The sequence below is a fragment of the Solea solea genome, chromosome 6, assembly GCF_958295425.1.
Source record: "Solea solea chromosome 6, fSolSol10.1, whole genome shotgun sequence".
Lineage (NCBI taxonomy): Eukaryota > Metazoa > Chordata > Actinopteri > Pleuronectiformes > Soleidae > Solea > Solea solea.
Genome location: NC_081139.1, coordinates 24,561,270 through 24,574,462, shown reverse-complemented (window position 1 = coordinate 24,574,462; position 13,193 = coordinate 24,561,270). Strand labels below are relative to the sequence as shown.

The 13,193-nt window shown below is 39.1% G+C and overlaps 3 protein-coding genes across 3 annotated transcripts in view; 1 reads left to right on the top strand and 2 right to left on the bottom strand.

Annotated features, from left to right (window-relative positions):
* Window positions 1–3,668, top strand: part of loxl2a (lysyl oxidase-like 2a) — a 40,087-nt gene extending 36,419 nt beyond the window's left edge. The window contains exon 14 of the mRNA XM_058631488.1: window positions 2,485–3,668. Within this exon, the coding sequence (XP_058487471.1) occupies window positions 2,485–2,555 (71 nt within the window). The 3' untranslated portion in view covers window positions 2,556–3,668. The remainder of the gene's footprint in view (window positions 1–2,484) is intronic.
* Window positions 1,954–8,827, bottom strand: r3hcc1 (R3H domain and coiled-coil containing 1). The gene is made up of 8 exons (XM_058631489.1): window positions 8,295–8,827; window positions 7,883–8,020; window positions 6,954–7,515; window positions 5,780–5,955; window positions 5,463–5,533; window positions 5,274–5,369; window positions 3,848–3,988; window positions 1,954–2,358 (listed from the first exon to the last, which is right to left on the bottom strand). The coding sequence occupies exons 1-7, from the start codon at window positions 8,336–8,338 to the stop codon at window positions 3,879–3,881; spliced, it is 1,197 nt and encodes a 398-aa protein (XP_058487472.1). The 5' UTR covers window positions 8,339–8,827; the 3' UTR covers window positions 1,954–2,358; window positions 3,848–3,878.
* A 646-nt stretch (window positions 8,828–9,473) lies between these two features.
* Window positions 9,474–13,193, bottom strand: LOC131460892 (golgin subfamily A member 7-like). Its single transcript, XM_058631769.1, has 6 exons — window positions 13,048–13,193; window positions 11,782–11,904; window positions 11,547–11,699; window positions 10,906–11,007; window positions 10,615–10,674; window positions 9,474–9,986 (listed from the first exon to the last, which is right to left on the bottom strand). The coding sequence occupies exons 1-5, from the start codon at window positions 13,054–13,056 to the stop codon at window positions 10,627–10,629; spliced, it is 435 nt and encodes a 144-aa protein (XP_058487752.1). The 5' UTR covers window positions 13,057–13,193; the 3' UTR covers window positions 9,474–9,986; window positions 10,615–10,626.

Here is a 13,193-nt window from a genome sequence, read left to right as displayed (position 1 = left end):
ACCTCAGCACAAATCCACACACATCAGACCAGGCTGTTTTCTCAGTCTCTGCTCACTGCAGTCTCACATTTATGGTCTTGGCTGATACCAGTGGAAGAACCTGATGTGGGAGCATGTCCACTGTGCCATGCATTCTGGGATGTATTTCCCACTCACCACAGTTGCAAAGAGTGGTTATCTGTAGACTTTCTGACTCTTTTGTTTCTCAGACGTGATGTTTGATGTGAGCATTCGCTGAAGCTCCTGAATTGCATTAATGAGCAGGTGTACAGGAATTGGAATGGCGGCTAAAGTGCTGGGGAAATGGAGCTTTATTTTACAATACTGAGACTTCTTCTATAACACGTTTAGAAACAATGTCATTTCTGCTGCATTCAATGGTACAATCAAGTCTAATTTTCTCAAGAATTTTACAATATAATACTGTAGATGAGGTGACGGCCATTGTGGTAATGAACAAATCAAATCAAGGCGCTGAAGATCAGTTGTAGGCAAACAAATCAGTTGAATTTCCAACATCCCTTTGTGGCTAGGGTTAGAATAACATCAAACCCAAGTTAAGATCTGGGGAAACACATCTTGACAAATAAATGACTTGGAAATGGTTAAAACTTTGGGAGATGGACCAGAGGATCGCCCGGTCTACAGCTGCAACACAGCTGCAGTGGCTACAGCGTAATCTTAGAGGGAAACTGCAACGTTCCACAACCCCCCCCCCCCCCCCCAGAGTCTCTTACAAATATGGGTTGGTTGATAGTGTTTTTTGACAGTAGTCATAATATTGACCTGTTGGAAGATGAGGGTTTAAACCTGAGTGAGAGTGACAGGGAGTTAGAGAGAAGAGTTTTGGACTATTTGATTATTCAGTTACTCCATTTGTATTAAGATCAAGCTCTAAGTCCAAAATGGCGGAGATTAGGCAGAAGTGATTACATTTACCAGGGTCTTTGAATGCAACTTGTTAGCTTAACACACAGGGAACCCTGCAGTACGATCACTAGCTCTCATGCACTGAAGTTTAGAATATTCCAATATTCGATGAACACAGTTGAATATTGAGATAGCTTTTTTTTGCTAGAAAAGCCCACCCCTACTGTGGAATTTGCCACGAGAAATTACCCATCTATCCATCTTCTAGTGCTTTATCCTCCACATGAGCCTCACATAATGGCTCTCTCTGATAAGGACAACAATGCAAACTCCACACAGAAAGGTCCCAGACCAGGAATTGAACCCAGCACCTTCTTGCTGTGAGGCAACAGTTAGTAGCTTACCACTACTAACCACTGCCCCACCATGCCGCTGCATTACACTGAAACCACTGTTTCTTTTCCACATGCTTCTTTAATCACACACCGACATTTTTAAACATCAGTTTATACCAGTTTAAAAAGTACGGAATTACAGTAACATCGACATTCAAACTTCCAGTGGCAAATTTAAACTGGTTACTTCTGAAATCTTCTATTATTTTCAGTAGCATAACGTAACAATCCTGAGCTACTGTCTATTTAGATTATTCAAATAAATATGAAGACCTGAACAATCTCGCAATTTGTTTTAAATAATAAAACATTTTTTTAAATGAAGATAAACATAAAAATATATATATAAAGCCCAGTATAATGTGGTGGAAATGCTGGCTGTTGAAAGGAGTTAGTTACTTGTTCATGTGCTAATGCATCTACACTACATTTGTCCGTAGGGCTGTTAATAATCAGTTTATCAGAGATCATTTGCTTCGTAGACAGAATAATGCAATGATAGAATTATGGGTCAGGAGGAAACAAAAATAAACCTGCCCGAAAATTAGCAAACTATGAAACACATTTCACTTTTAAGGCGACATGCAATTAAATCAAAGCAAGAATATGAGCGTCTCTAGTTTGAGTGTTTCATACTGCATTGCCTTGTCAATACTGAAGTATATTTGTCTTATTATTTATGTGTAACACAAGGAAAAACAGGAACATCAACACTAATGTCCAAAAGTCAGGGATCAGAGTTGAAACGTCAACTATTTTGATAATCGATGTATCCGTATGAGGGTTTTTTTCATTATTAAAACAAGAATTCTTATCGTTTTAGCGTCTTAAATGTCAATATTTTCTGAATGATTTTCATTTGTAGACAAAACAAGACATTTGCGAAAGATTTCCAGGTTTGAGAAAATACTCGACAGATGAATCGATTATGAATATAATCGTTAGCTGCAGCTCTAGTCTGTTGGTGAAGGTCCCTTGAGCAGGGCAGATGACATGCGGCGATGAGGCAGACGTGGTGGTAGGATGGTAGTGTTATTGTTGATGGTGAACCCTCTGTGGCCATTGCTAACTGGACGTGTGATGCTGGGCCTTTCTGTAAAAAACAAACCGAATGTAAGATGATGTTGTAAAAGGTTGCTTTCCAAACGTTTGTGTAAACCCCAATCTCAAGCTTAGATGTGTTAGACTTTAAATGTTCTCATTCTCTCTGACCTCACAGGTGGCTCAATGAGTTCGGAAACAGACGACATGTTCCCTGGACTCCTGACCAACCAGCTTTCACACAGGTAGACCAGAGATGGACAACACAGGCGGACAGACGAACAATAGGAATGGCATTAAGAATATCTGACAACCACTAGAGGGGGTGTGCAGCTTCACTCCCTTGGAGCTGTGCTGGACTGATGTTGAGCTCCACTTGAACAAAGGACAATTATTGCTTGCTTTCTAAGTGTATTAAACCACATTCAGCTGTACAAGACGTTATGTCTCAGACTCACTCGTCTTTTTAGTGAATTCAAGGTTTTGACCTGGTGCTTTTTTAGAGATCTTATTTATTCAATTAACCAAGTTAAAAAAAAAGTCCCTTTCTAGTCTTCAATGAAAAACCTGCTTTTTATTTACCTATTAGTGGAGCTTATTTGGGAAGGATGAAAACAGTATGGTGCTGAAACTGGTGCTGCAAGAATCTTGCACTGTATGTTTTTTTTAAACGAATCTCATAGTTCTGGACTTCACTAGAAGCCAAGAACACAATCTAAGGCAACAATACAACAAATAAATCAAAGATCATCTGTATTTAACTTTCTACAAATTGTAAACACAACTCTAATATACATAAATGAAAGCTGGATGTATTTTTTCATTTTCTGTCAGGGTCACCCTGGTGTTGAATTCACTATCTACTGAATACAGTTGATTTATTTATGCCAACACTTGCTTGTATCTGGTTCCTTTAGTAGTTTTGACGACCTGTGATGGATTTTCAGTCTTAAATTCCCATCATTATTAAGCTGAGAGGGACAGTGCTTCTTGCTTCTTTAATTTGGCGCTCCACGTACTTGAGTTCACCGATGAAAATGTTTTATTTATTGATTTTGTTCTTGATTGTTACGGTAGACACACATTTTCATCTTCATATGACATCTCCTTAGCTTTATTCTTTTACTTTTGATAAATTATTACCATCAGGGAATATGTTAACAATGTGGGTGTGTACTGTCAGAGCCACACATGGGTGTGAACATGTATTGTAAATTACTTTTTTGATGTCGCCGACTCCCTCTTTTTTCTTTTCTTTTTTAAAGGGTACTTGTCATTTGTTGGCTGTTTTTATTTTGTATGCATGGGTGAATTTTCAATTTATATGAAGAATGTTCAAAATAAATGCAAAGTTAAAGTGGAGAGACAGCAGTAATTAACAGTTACATCATTAGAAACACACCTTCACTTTACAATTTAAACTTTTAACAGAAGAAATCACAGCCAGCTGACTTTCATGAGATACTGTATGTTCAGCAGCTCCTCAGCTGGCTACACTGTGGTGGCTGTAATGTGTTAATATCTTGCATTAGTCCATTTACCTGGACATCCCAGCAGCATAAGCACCAGTCTTCAGTATCGCATCACTCTGCCTTGTCCCTGCAGCCCCAGAGCTCTGGTCACCATCCGCCTGGCAACAGCGCAGTCTGTCCTGGGACGCTCTTTTACTGGCTGGATAAACTCTGGATGACGCAGGCACGGAAACAAAATATCTAATAAGTTGCAACGTTTTCCAAAGTAAATATTAGCTACAAAAGAAAGTAAAAAGGGAAAATCATTTTTGCTTTAAGCTCTAGAATGCAAAACGTATGACAGTTCAGCACACATGCCAGACCAAAATGAAGCTAATGCCAGTGAGACATTAGATCACATAAGAGGAACTTTATTAATCCCCAGGTGATGGAAAAGGATTTGTACAATACAATCAAATAAATTAAAAATAAGACCTAAAACGTTAAGTACATCAGTGCAGTGACAACATTATTTAAGGGATGACTTCAAGGAGCAGAACTGATTATGAGTTGGTCTTCATCCTCTGTCCTAGAATTACTTCAAGTGAATCTGGCTTCATGCCGATCTTAGAGCCTTTTTAATGAGCTTGTTGATTCTGTTTTGCCATCAACGCAAATGCAAGTCATGTTACTGGTCTGAAGCCGTTTTATCCAAAGAAGGATTTTGTTTGTTTCCCCTGCAGCTGCACATTTTGACCAACTTCCTCCCACTACACAGCAGCAAGCTGTTTTAACAGCTACTCGCAAGTAAAACCCATGAACTTGTAATTACAACGTAGTCGTTGTATACAGGACATCCTGACACTCCTGAGGTTCCAGAAAACACAACAGTTAACAGTCAAGAAAATGATGGAGTGTTCAAACACTTTTCTAATCTTGATAATTGCTCAAAGCTGCTTTACAATACAGTTATGCCATTCACCCTTTCACACACTGAAATGTGGGCTTAAGTGTCTTTCCCAAGGAGACACTGGCATGTAGAGTACCACCATAGGAAGCTTGCATACCACTGGTGGTACACACAACACAGTTTGAGAACCATGGTATTAACACAGACCCTCATTTTTCTTTTCCTCCAGTCAAGACATTTTTTAAATGGTTCTGAGGGTTTTTAGGTGGCTATTGGTCAGCTAGCTGCTCTCGGCTCACTCTACTGACACCCCACGTGTTAAAGTGCTATGAACTGCATGATTGTGTGGTTGGCGGTGGGTTTGCAGCCTGCAAATTTGTAAATATACTAGCTGCACCATTATCAACTAAGCCAGTATTTCAATTGAACACGTTTTCCTCACTCCCTGGGGTCACTTTATTTTACGTTCTTACATATATCACCTTTAAGACGTCAGTTCTCTAACTGTGGCCTTACATAGCAAATATTTGTTTCCAGAACTGTGCATGTTGGACATTCTATTCTGAAACATACGACAACAACAATTGAACAACTTGAGTCTCGTACCTGCTCGTCTCAGGGCCTTGCCTTTGGATTTCTTACTCCCTTCAGCCAGAGCTCGTGTCTTCAGCAGTGGATGGCATATGGAGAGGGCATGGAGTGCTGCATGTGACCCGGTGAAGAATTAAGATATTAGTACATTTTCAGTCACATACATTCTCTGTTCACCTCAAACCCATTGTAGGGAGCTCATACCTGCTGACTCGCTGGAAAAGATACCCAGGGCGTGTGTGTTGTCCACCCACTTGATCTTCATTCCACCATCACTGAGACAAACAGTAGTACACTTGTTAAAATTGAATCATGGTTACATTTTTATTGCCTGGAACAATTTTTGAGGTCATTTTATTTAATTATTAATTAATTTATATAATGTTTTACAAATCTTTAAGAAAACGTTTCTCCTTGCTAAAGACTGAGTAAACGTAAATTCAGGGAATTGAAAAGATAAGACAGAGTCACTGTGAAGACGGCTAACTGAGAGTATGAGGATCTGAACTCTGTGATCACACCTGAAGTCGTTGAAAGCATCCAGGAGGTCGTCTGTTTTGAACATGGACGGGAAGTCATATATCTCAATCACATGGCGAAACTCATTTGGGGTAACGGCCACGGTCTCATAAACAGAGAAGTCATTGTGGACGTGCTCAATGAAAAAGGACACAGCCTCTTTCAGATGGGCCTTGATCTGATGAGACAAACACAAAATAATTAGATGCAAATTTGGTTCAAAGCAAATGGAAATATCCAAAAATTACAAACAACTGCCATGGCCGCTCAGTAAGGCAAGGTTAATACATGTATTTAAATGTTTATATAGCACATTATGGAATGGGCGTGATAAAATAAAATTCTTCGAGAATCGAGTCTTCATTGTGTAATTAATATATTGTATTTTCAATGCAAATTACGGGGCGTCATACAAGCCAGGACTACCAGTGATCGCAGGGCCAACATACAGAGACAGAACTACTATTCACGCTCACATTCACACCTATGGTCAAGTTTAGAGTGTCCAGTTAACCTAATCTGCATGATTTTTGGCTGTGGGAGAAAACCGGAGTACCAGGAAAGAACCCACCCACATGTGAGGAGAACATACAAACTCCACTATGCACTGAGTATGCACTGCCTAGCCAAAAAAATGTCACATATTCTTATATTTCATTTAGTGCCTACTGTACAAGACTGTGGGGTCAGTGTGAAGATCAGGGGTTGCTTTAGTTGGTCAGGTCTAAATGTGGTCAGCTGGCTACCTAAATATACTGAATGATCAGATTTTTCAGGCATATTTTAGGATTATAATACCAGGATTCATTGAGTTTCTAATTATGAATGAATGATTCAGGGAGCATGAGACACCCTTTTCAGTCCAGACGTTAATCCTATTAACAATATTTGAGATGTAATGGAGAAGGCTTGAAGTGTGTAGGATTATAGCAACATCTACTGGTGAATTTGGACGTTGCAGCTGAAACTCTCTCACTTTACTTCCCTTTCCAGCATGTAGGAGAAATGATGATAGCTTTCAGTTATCATTATTTGGGATGAGCCAATGCATGCTGTGATCAAGCTTATGGTGGCACAACAAATTGTTTGAGTGAGTGACTTTTTTTGGGGGGATCTTGCCTTTAATTTTCAATGCCATTAATAAACATGGTGAAAATGAAGTGTATGCTAACTTACCTCTGCAATTACATCATCTGTTTCTGTGCCTTTGTCTTCTTCTGCCTGGGTGCTATACGACACACAATCAAGGTCATCTTCATCTTTCACAGCCTCCTCCAAAGTCATGTCAGTGAAGCGAGACACAGTCTGGTCCCACTCATGGGGTTCGTCTTCATGTGGCTTCAGTGCAAATTTTTGTTTCTCTTCCAGAGGACAATACGCTGAACTGTCTTCAGTATGATTTGCTATGGGGAGGGACTCCTCTCTGGATAGCTCAGTGTACTCTGGAGTTTCACAGCAGGAGCAAGAATCAGATGAACTGCCCATGCAGCTACAGCTACTAGATGCAGGACTTGGTAACTCTTTACACACTGCGGATTGTTGTGATGGATGCTGGGACAGTCTTTCCCGAGCAGCTCTGGGAACGTAAAGGGGTTTGTCTGGCCTCTTCGGTCCTCTGCTCCGTGACGGGGTTGATGATTTAGGCTTAGCAACCCCTTCCACCTCCTCCCTACCTCTTCCGGGCTCTTCACATAAGCTGTTGTGGCTCTCCAAGTTGGCATCTTCATCTAGCTCAGCCCTGCACAAACAAAAGCAACATGTTTAATAATACAATAGCTTGAATTAGCCACTAATGACTTGTATCAGTTTCATTTTAAAGGTACTTCTTCATGCAAGATTTTGCAACTATGAAGCTCTACTTCTCCACCTTCTCATGTTGGACTGAGAGAAGACTAGACTGAAGTCACAAGGTTTCTCTGTAAATGTATGTCAAAAACATGCATGTATAACCTGTAAGGCCAATTTTTGGCTATAATGTACACTGCCATAGAGAAATAAGAAGTAAATCTTATCAGACATTGCGATTAAAACAACTCTGAAATATTTAACATCATAACTGATTAGAAGATGACCACCACCATGTATATGTCTACTGTGTTCTTTACCTGAGCTCAGAATGGCAGACCACCAGTCTGCGACACCAGCTTTCTCCTACTGAGAAAGTGGTGAGCTCTGGCAGGTCTTCAATGATCCTGTGAATCAGGTACCGCAGTCTGCTTGGTAGAATCGGGAACAGAAGCACGCTGGAAGAGGACAAAAGAGACATTTTTTTTTTTCAAACCTGGAAATATTGATTTCTCAAATGTCTTGTTTTGTACACAAACTAAATGAACTGGTCCACCTGTAAAAGTAACCCAGTATTGTTTTACTGGGTATTGTGAATGAAATTCAAATGTTTTAGTGACTGTGAGCTGGGACAAGAAAAGTCAAGTGAAAACACTCAGAAACCCAATGAACTGGTAGAAATAAGGCAGCTGGACAGTTAAAGTGTTCTTCTGTTAAGGAAGGCAGCCTCACCTCTCTCTTTGGCTCTTCTGTTGGTATGTCTCCAGCTCATCCATGACATGATGCACAAACTCGAGTTCTTGCTTTGGGAGATAAGTGCCGTCGAAACAGGGAAACGCCAGGGTGGAAAGAAGAAAACGGTTCCTGCTTGCCGACTGGGATACTGTGTGCAAAGTTTTAGCTACCAAACTTAGCTTTAGCGTTAAAATAAAGCACAATTAAGGCGCATGTGCACGTTACAGTGACTTGAATAACTTGAGCTAGCAGCCACGGTTGTAAAGTAACAGTAGATGTATTAGTTTAGTTGAACAACACAGTTAAAAGTTATGTTGTTTTAATTTTCAATACTGAAAAGATACTGCCAACATTGGTTAAAGTCCGTGAGTAAACGCGACCTTAATAAATACTTGTTATTTGACCGTGCTTACCCCTGTTAAGATGGAGCGTGAATTTATAACCTGGGGTTGTTAATAATTTGGACTATTGGTGACAGAGATGCACAAGCTGCCCAGTAACAACACAGGAGCTAGCTAGCATTGTTTAGCTTCCGGAAGCAGATGTTGTTTTCCTTTTTACAGAGCTCGACCTCCGGTTTATATTTTCACAATAAAATTCCTAATTTCACGGAGAGTAAAAGAAACGCTTTTCAACAGTCATGTGGTCATAATTAGAGTATTAAGTAAAATGACTCTTTATTAAATGTTTTTGACGAGTGCTTTCATGACTCAGTTGCATGTTTTTTTAATAGTTGTGGCAGTTTTAAACATTTTCACATTTAGTTATATTTGCCATCAATACACAAGGAGGAATGGTTTATTTATACTTACTGATACTTACTCTCTCCCCATTCCCCCCTTTTCTGTCATAGCAGCTTATTCCTTTGTTCCAGCTCTGGTGAAAAACGTGTGCCATTTCTCCAATCCAATTGTATTTATACGTATATATATGCACACACACACTCTCCTTATTGCAATGCAATGCCCACCAGGTGTCACAAATAATATAATATTGCAAAATACCTGTAAACAAACGTGTGACGACATATACATTACATCCGGTTATTATTTTTTGTAATAATTTTAATTAGCAGATTATATAAATTATCAAGTAAAACACCTCAGAATTTGTTTGTTACTTTTCACCATATAAATGTGTTATGGTTTTCGAAATAAGATCAAACATGAGGAGCTGTCAGGATTTCAGAATTTATTTTGACAAAAGACAAAAATAACTGTTAAAAAAAAGTAGACTTGTTGTTTCAACTACAGCAATAGTCTGTGGAAGTCATAGTGTTTAAAATTCCTGTGGCGCAATTGAGAGAAAGGGACAGTAACATTTGAAATACACAAAGGAGGACACTTCACGTGGTATGGCAGATCTAGTGCAGTTGAGCTATGACATGGCTACGATAGACATTTGTCAATACACAAGTCAACTCACTCATTAACATCTTGGTCAAAATGGAAGCGTGAAACAATAATGCAAAAAATAATAAGAAAGAAACTGCACAAAGACTTGCAGTCTGGACTGTACTGTCTCGTGTATAAACAAAAAACACATTTACAAACATAAGGGCATGTAGACAGTGGAGTACTTATAAATAACAGGAATAGAAATAAAATCAATATTATATACATTCATTGGCATGAAGCATACTGTATATCTGGATATTTGCTCCCAGACAGATGAAGAGTATATGGTCATCTATACAAGAGTAAAAAGATGGAAGAAATGAACATGAGGTTAAAGCCAGTCAGGTGTTAATACATCCAAGAATGTAAATTGCAGTCATTATTACACGATGGAATCCTTATATGGTTAGCAATCAGTGGACCTAAAAGATTTGGGGAGAATATCGACTTGCAATTTTCCTGATAGTTATTGCAATTAGATGAGATTTTTTAAAGTGATGCTTCAGTTCAATATTCATTGTGTAATGGATTTGACGGAGCATTAATACATGATACCACCAATACATTCAGTGCTATATCATATTTGTAATAAATTTTACATTTTAAATACAGCAATCTAAAAGCAGCCTTTGTAATGTGCTTATAGCACTGTTTCAAAGTGCTACATTAATTTTAAAATGATTACTATTCAGCCTCGGTGACTATAGATCAAGAAAACAGCTTTAAACCTGACTTTTTGGAAAAATCACATTCTAATATTTTGACTTTTCTTAGGCCAGTTGACATGGTATTTAAGGTGACACGCGTAATAAACCAGGCGTGAACAGGGTCTCAGAACAAGAATGTAACATTTCAGCTTTCAAGATTCTCCCACTGAAGTTGAGTATTTTTAAAAAAAGCAAATATGAGTGACAACATACCATCAAGGTTCTTTATCTTCCGGAGCCAACACTTCTGTCTTCAAAGATGGTGACTTCAATCTGGAAGGTGTTCAGGAAACAAACCCTCGGTACTATACACGTTTTCTAAATTCTAATAATGCACACAACTCTCCAAAAACACCCTCACAAGGCATGAAGATGGAAATATTTATAACCTAATAACAATAACCCTAATTTAACCTGTGTAACAGGGTCACAGGGTGATGTGCTGATATGTGAAAACATGAAGTATAAATTAAAATAAATGAACATCAGCCAGGCAAAGGATACAACTCTGAGTCCTCTCTCTATGGGGTCAGTCAGCAGCAAACCCCTTGGAGCATATATCTTCTCATTCTGGTCCTTAATGTACCTGGCAATCTTCCTTAACACCTGTGCAGAGAGAGAGAGAGCGAGAGAGAGAGACACACACACACTATAAAATACACAACTAAAAAAAGCACTCAGATGGTGCAAAGTCTGCCAAGACCACTCAGTTTCCCATGGTGTTAATAGAGCTCCAGACATCATCTGACTCAGTTTGCTTACATCGCCATACTGTTAGGAAAAGTGTTAATAATAATGAACAACATCAGTGTTGGTTTCAAGCTTTTTTTGAGTTCACTTAAGAATCCATGAAGATTGAGCAATATACCACAGAACCCGACAGACTGAATATATTTGATCCTTACTGTATCCCCAGGTGCTTTTCATGAGAATAGAAACACCCGGAGCAGACATTATACAAGATGTTAAGAAGTCAATTAGCGTTGGAGTCTGTACCGATGCTGAAGTTGGCATCCAGACTCACTGCTTCACGGTCAGCAGTTAAGGGGAAACTTAAGACTAACTAACGACAATCCTGCCCCTGGTGATCCAGAAAAATGCTCTTGCATGTTCCAAACTGCTTCAGCATCCTTGGTCAGTTTTACCTTCTCATAGTGTGTCTCCATACAGATGAAGATGGTGTATGCAGTTAGACAAGCCAGGCAGCCCTCTAAGTATGACTTCCCCCCTAGTTTCTCTGCCTCAGCATACAGGTTATTCAGAGTCTGGATGGTCTCCTCAAACTGCTGCTTATCAAGCTGAAAACAAAGACACAGTTTAAAGGCCAATTCGATGAATACTCGGTCAAGAATGACCACAATCATGTAGAGTGCACTATACCCTTGACTCGAGCTCAGAGGGGAACTTGGACTGAAACCTGCAGATGGTTCCTGAACCGTAGTCCCTCTGGATAAACACCTTGGAGGAGACAGCTGGTTGCTGGAGGTCCTGTAAGCTGTGAGTCTGGACAAAGAAGCACAGTGTGTGTTAAGTATGTGTGAGAAAGGCTGGCATTTATTGTAAAGCTAGGCCACTCAATTATTGAAAATGGGCCTCAGAGTGCGCTACACAAATTCTCCCAATAATCAAATTCATTGAAATATACAGTCACCAACCACTTTAGTAGGTATTGCTAATTCACATGTTCAAAATTATTCAACCAGACAAGCCATTAATCTTCATCCTCCATTATATAAACCATCTAGAAGTCAGCATTCCATTAAATAATGTGGAACAATTGCATTTAGTAGATTCTTTGGTGTCACTATCTGTGTACAAGAGGAAATTAAGAAATGTAGAGCTGCAACTAATGATTATTTTCATAATCAATTCATCTGTCAATTGTGTTCTTGATTAGAGTATTTGTTCGGTCGATAAAATGTTGACTGGTGTTTACCACACCTCAAAATGATAATGTTCTCAGATGTCATTATTCAGTTTGAATTGTTTATTTGTCAAATAAGTCAATAATGCCAAATGGCATGGTTGTTGGTGTTGTTGGACAGGCTGGTCTGAGTATTGCAGAAACTGGTGCTCTACTAGGATTTGTTCTGTAATCATTAAGATTAATTGTTTAACCCTGTTTCACTGTTATAACTACGTGATTACAACATACATATTGTAGTTACTTTCAAGTACAAAATAATGACTATACTGTTACTGTAAGACAGTGTCCAGTGTGGGCAAAGGCCTTGACCCTCTGAAGTTAGGGAAGCCCTGCTCTGGGGAAAATAAGGACTATGCTAACAACCATTTCAGCATATTAGCTCATGTTATCGTTCATTCAACGACTAACCAACTAGCAAACTAACTGTTAAACGACAGTTAACTTATTAACTCACCATATCAGTCTAATCGACAGAGATATATGGGGTGAACTGGGGGTTTATTAAATACTAAAGCTACGATTCGTCTACTACATCATGGAGTAATGTCAGCTACCATTAGCTTTACGTATGTTGAGCAACCAGCGCCGCTTTGGAGCAGGGCAGTGTTAGCTTTTCTCGACCCAAACCAACATAATTCCATAAATAAGTTACCGTTCGGTGCATTCAGATACATGTCATTCATAATAGATAGGTTAAAAACAAAAACATCTGAAAATACCTCAGCCATAGTGAAAACTTCCTCCGCGGGGAGCAAACAGCTCTACCTAGCTTAAGGCCAAGGGTGTTTCCGATGGGTGAATTTCAAAATAAAAGTGACCATTTTTGAAATTGAGACAGACATGCGCCCTCAACAGCAAACATTAA

Coding starts and splice junctions, on each gene's coding strand:
- r3hcc1 (XM_058631489.1), bottom strand. CDS start 8,338: ATGGATGAGCTGGAGACATACCAACAGAAGAGCCAAAGAGAGAG. Junction 8,021..8,294: donor CAGAAGAGCCAAAGAGAGAG/GTGAGGCTGCCT, acceptor GTCCTCTTCCAG/CGTGCTTCTGTTCCCGATTC. Junction 7,516..7,882: donor GTCTGCCATTCTGAGCTCAG/GTAAAGAACACA, acceptor TTGTTTGTGCAG/GGCTGAGCTAGATGAAGATG.
- LOC131460892 (XM_058631769.1), bottom strand. Junction 11,700..11,781: donor CCTCTGAGCTCGAGTCAAGG/GTATAGTGCACT, acceptor CTTTGTTTTCAG/CTTGATAAGCAGCAGTTTGA. Junction 11,008..11,546: donor TGGAGACACACTATGAGAAG/GTAAAACTGACC, acceptor CTCTCTGCACAG/GTGTTAAGGAAGATTGCCAG.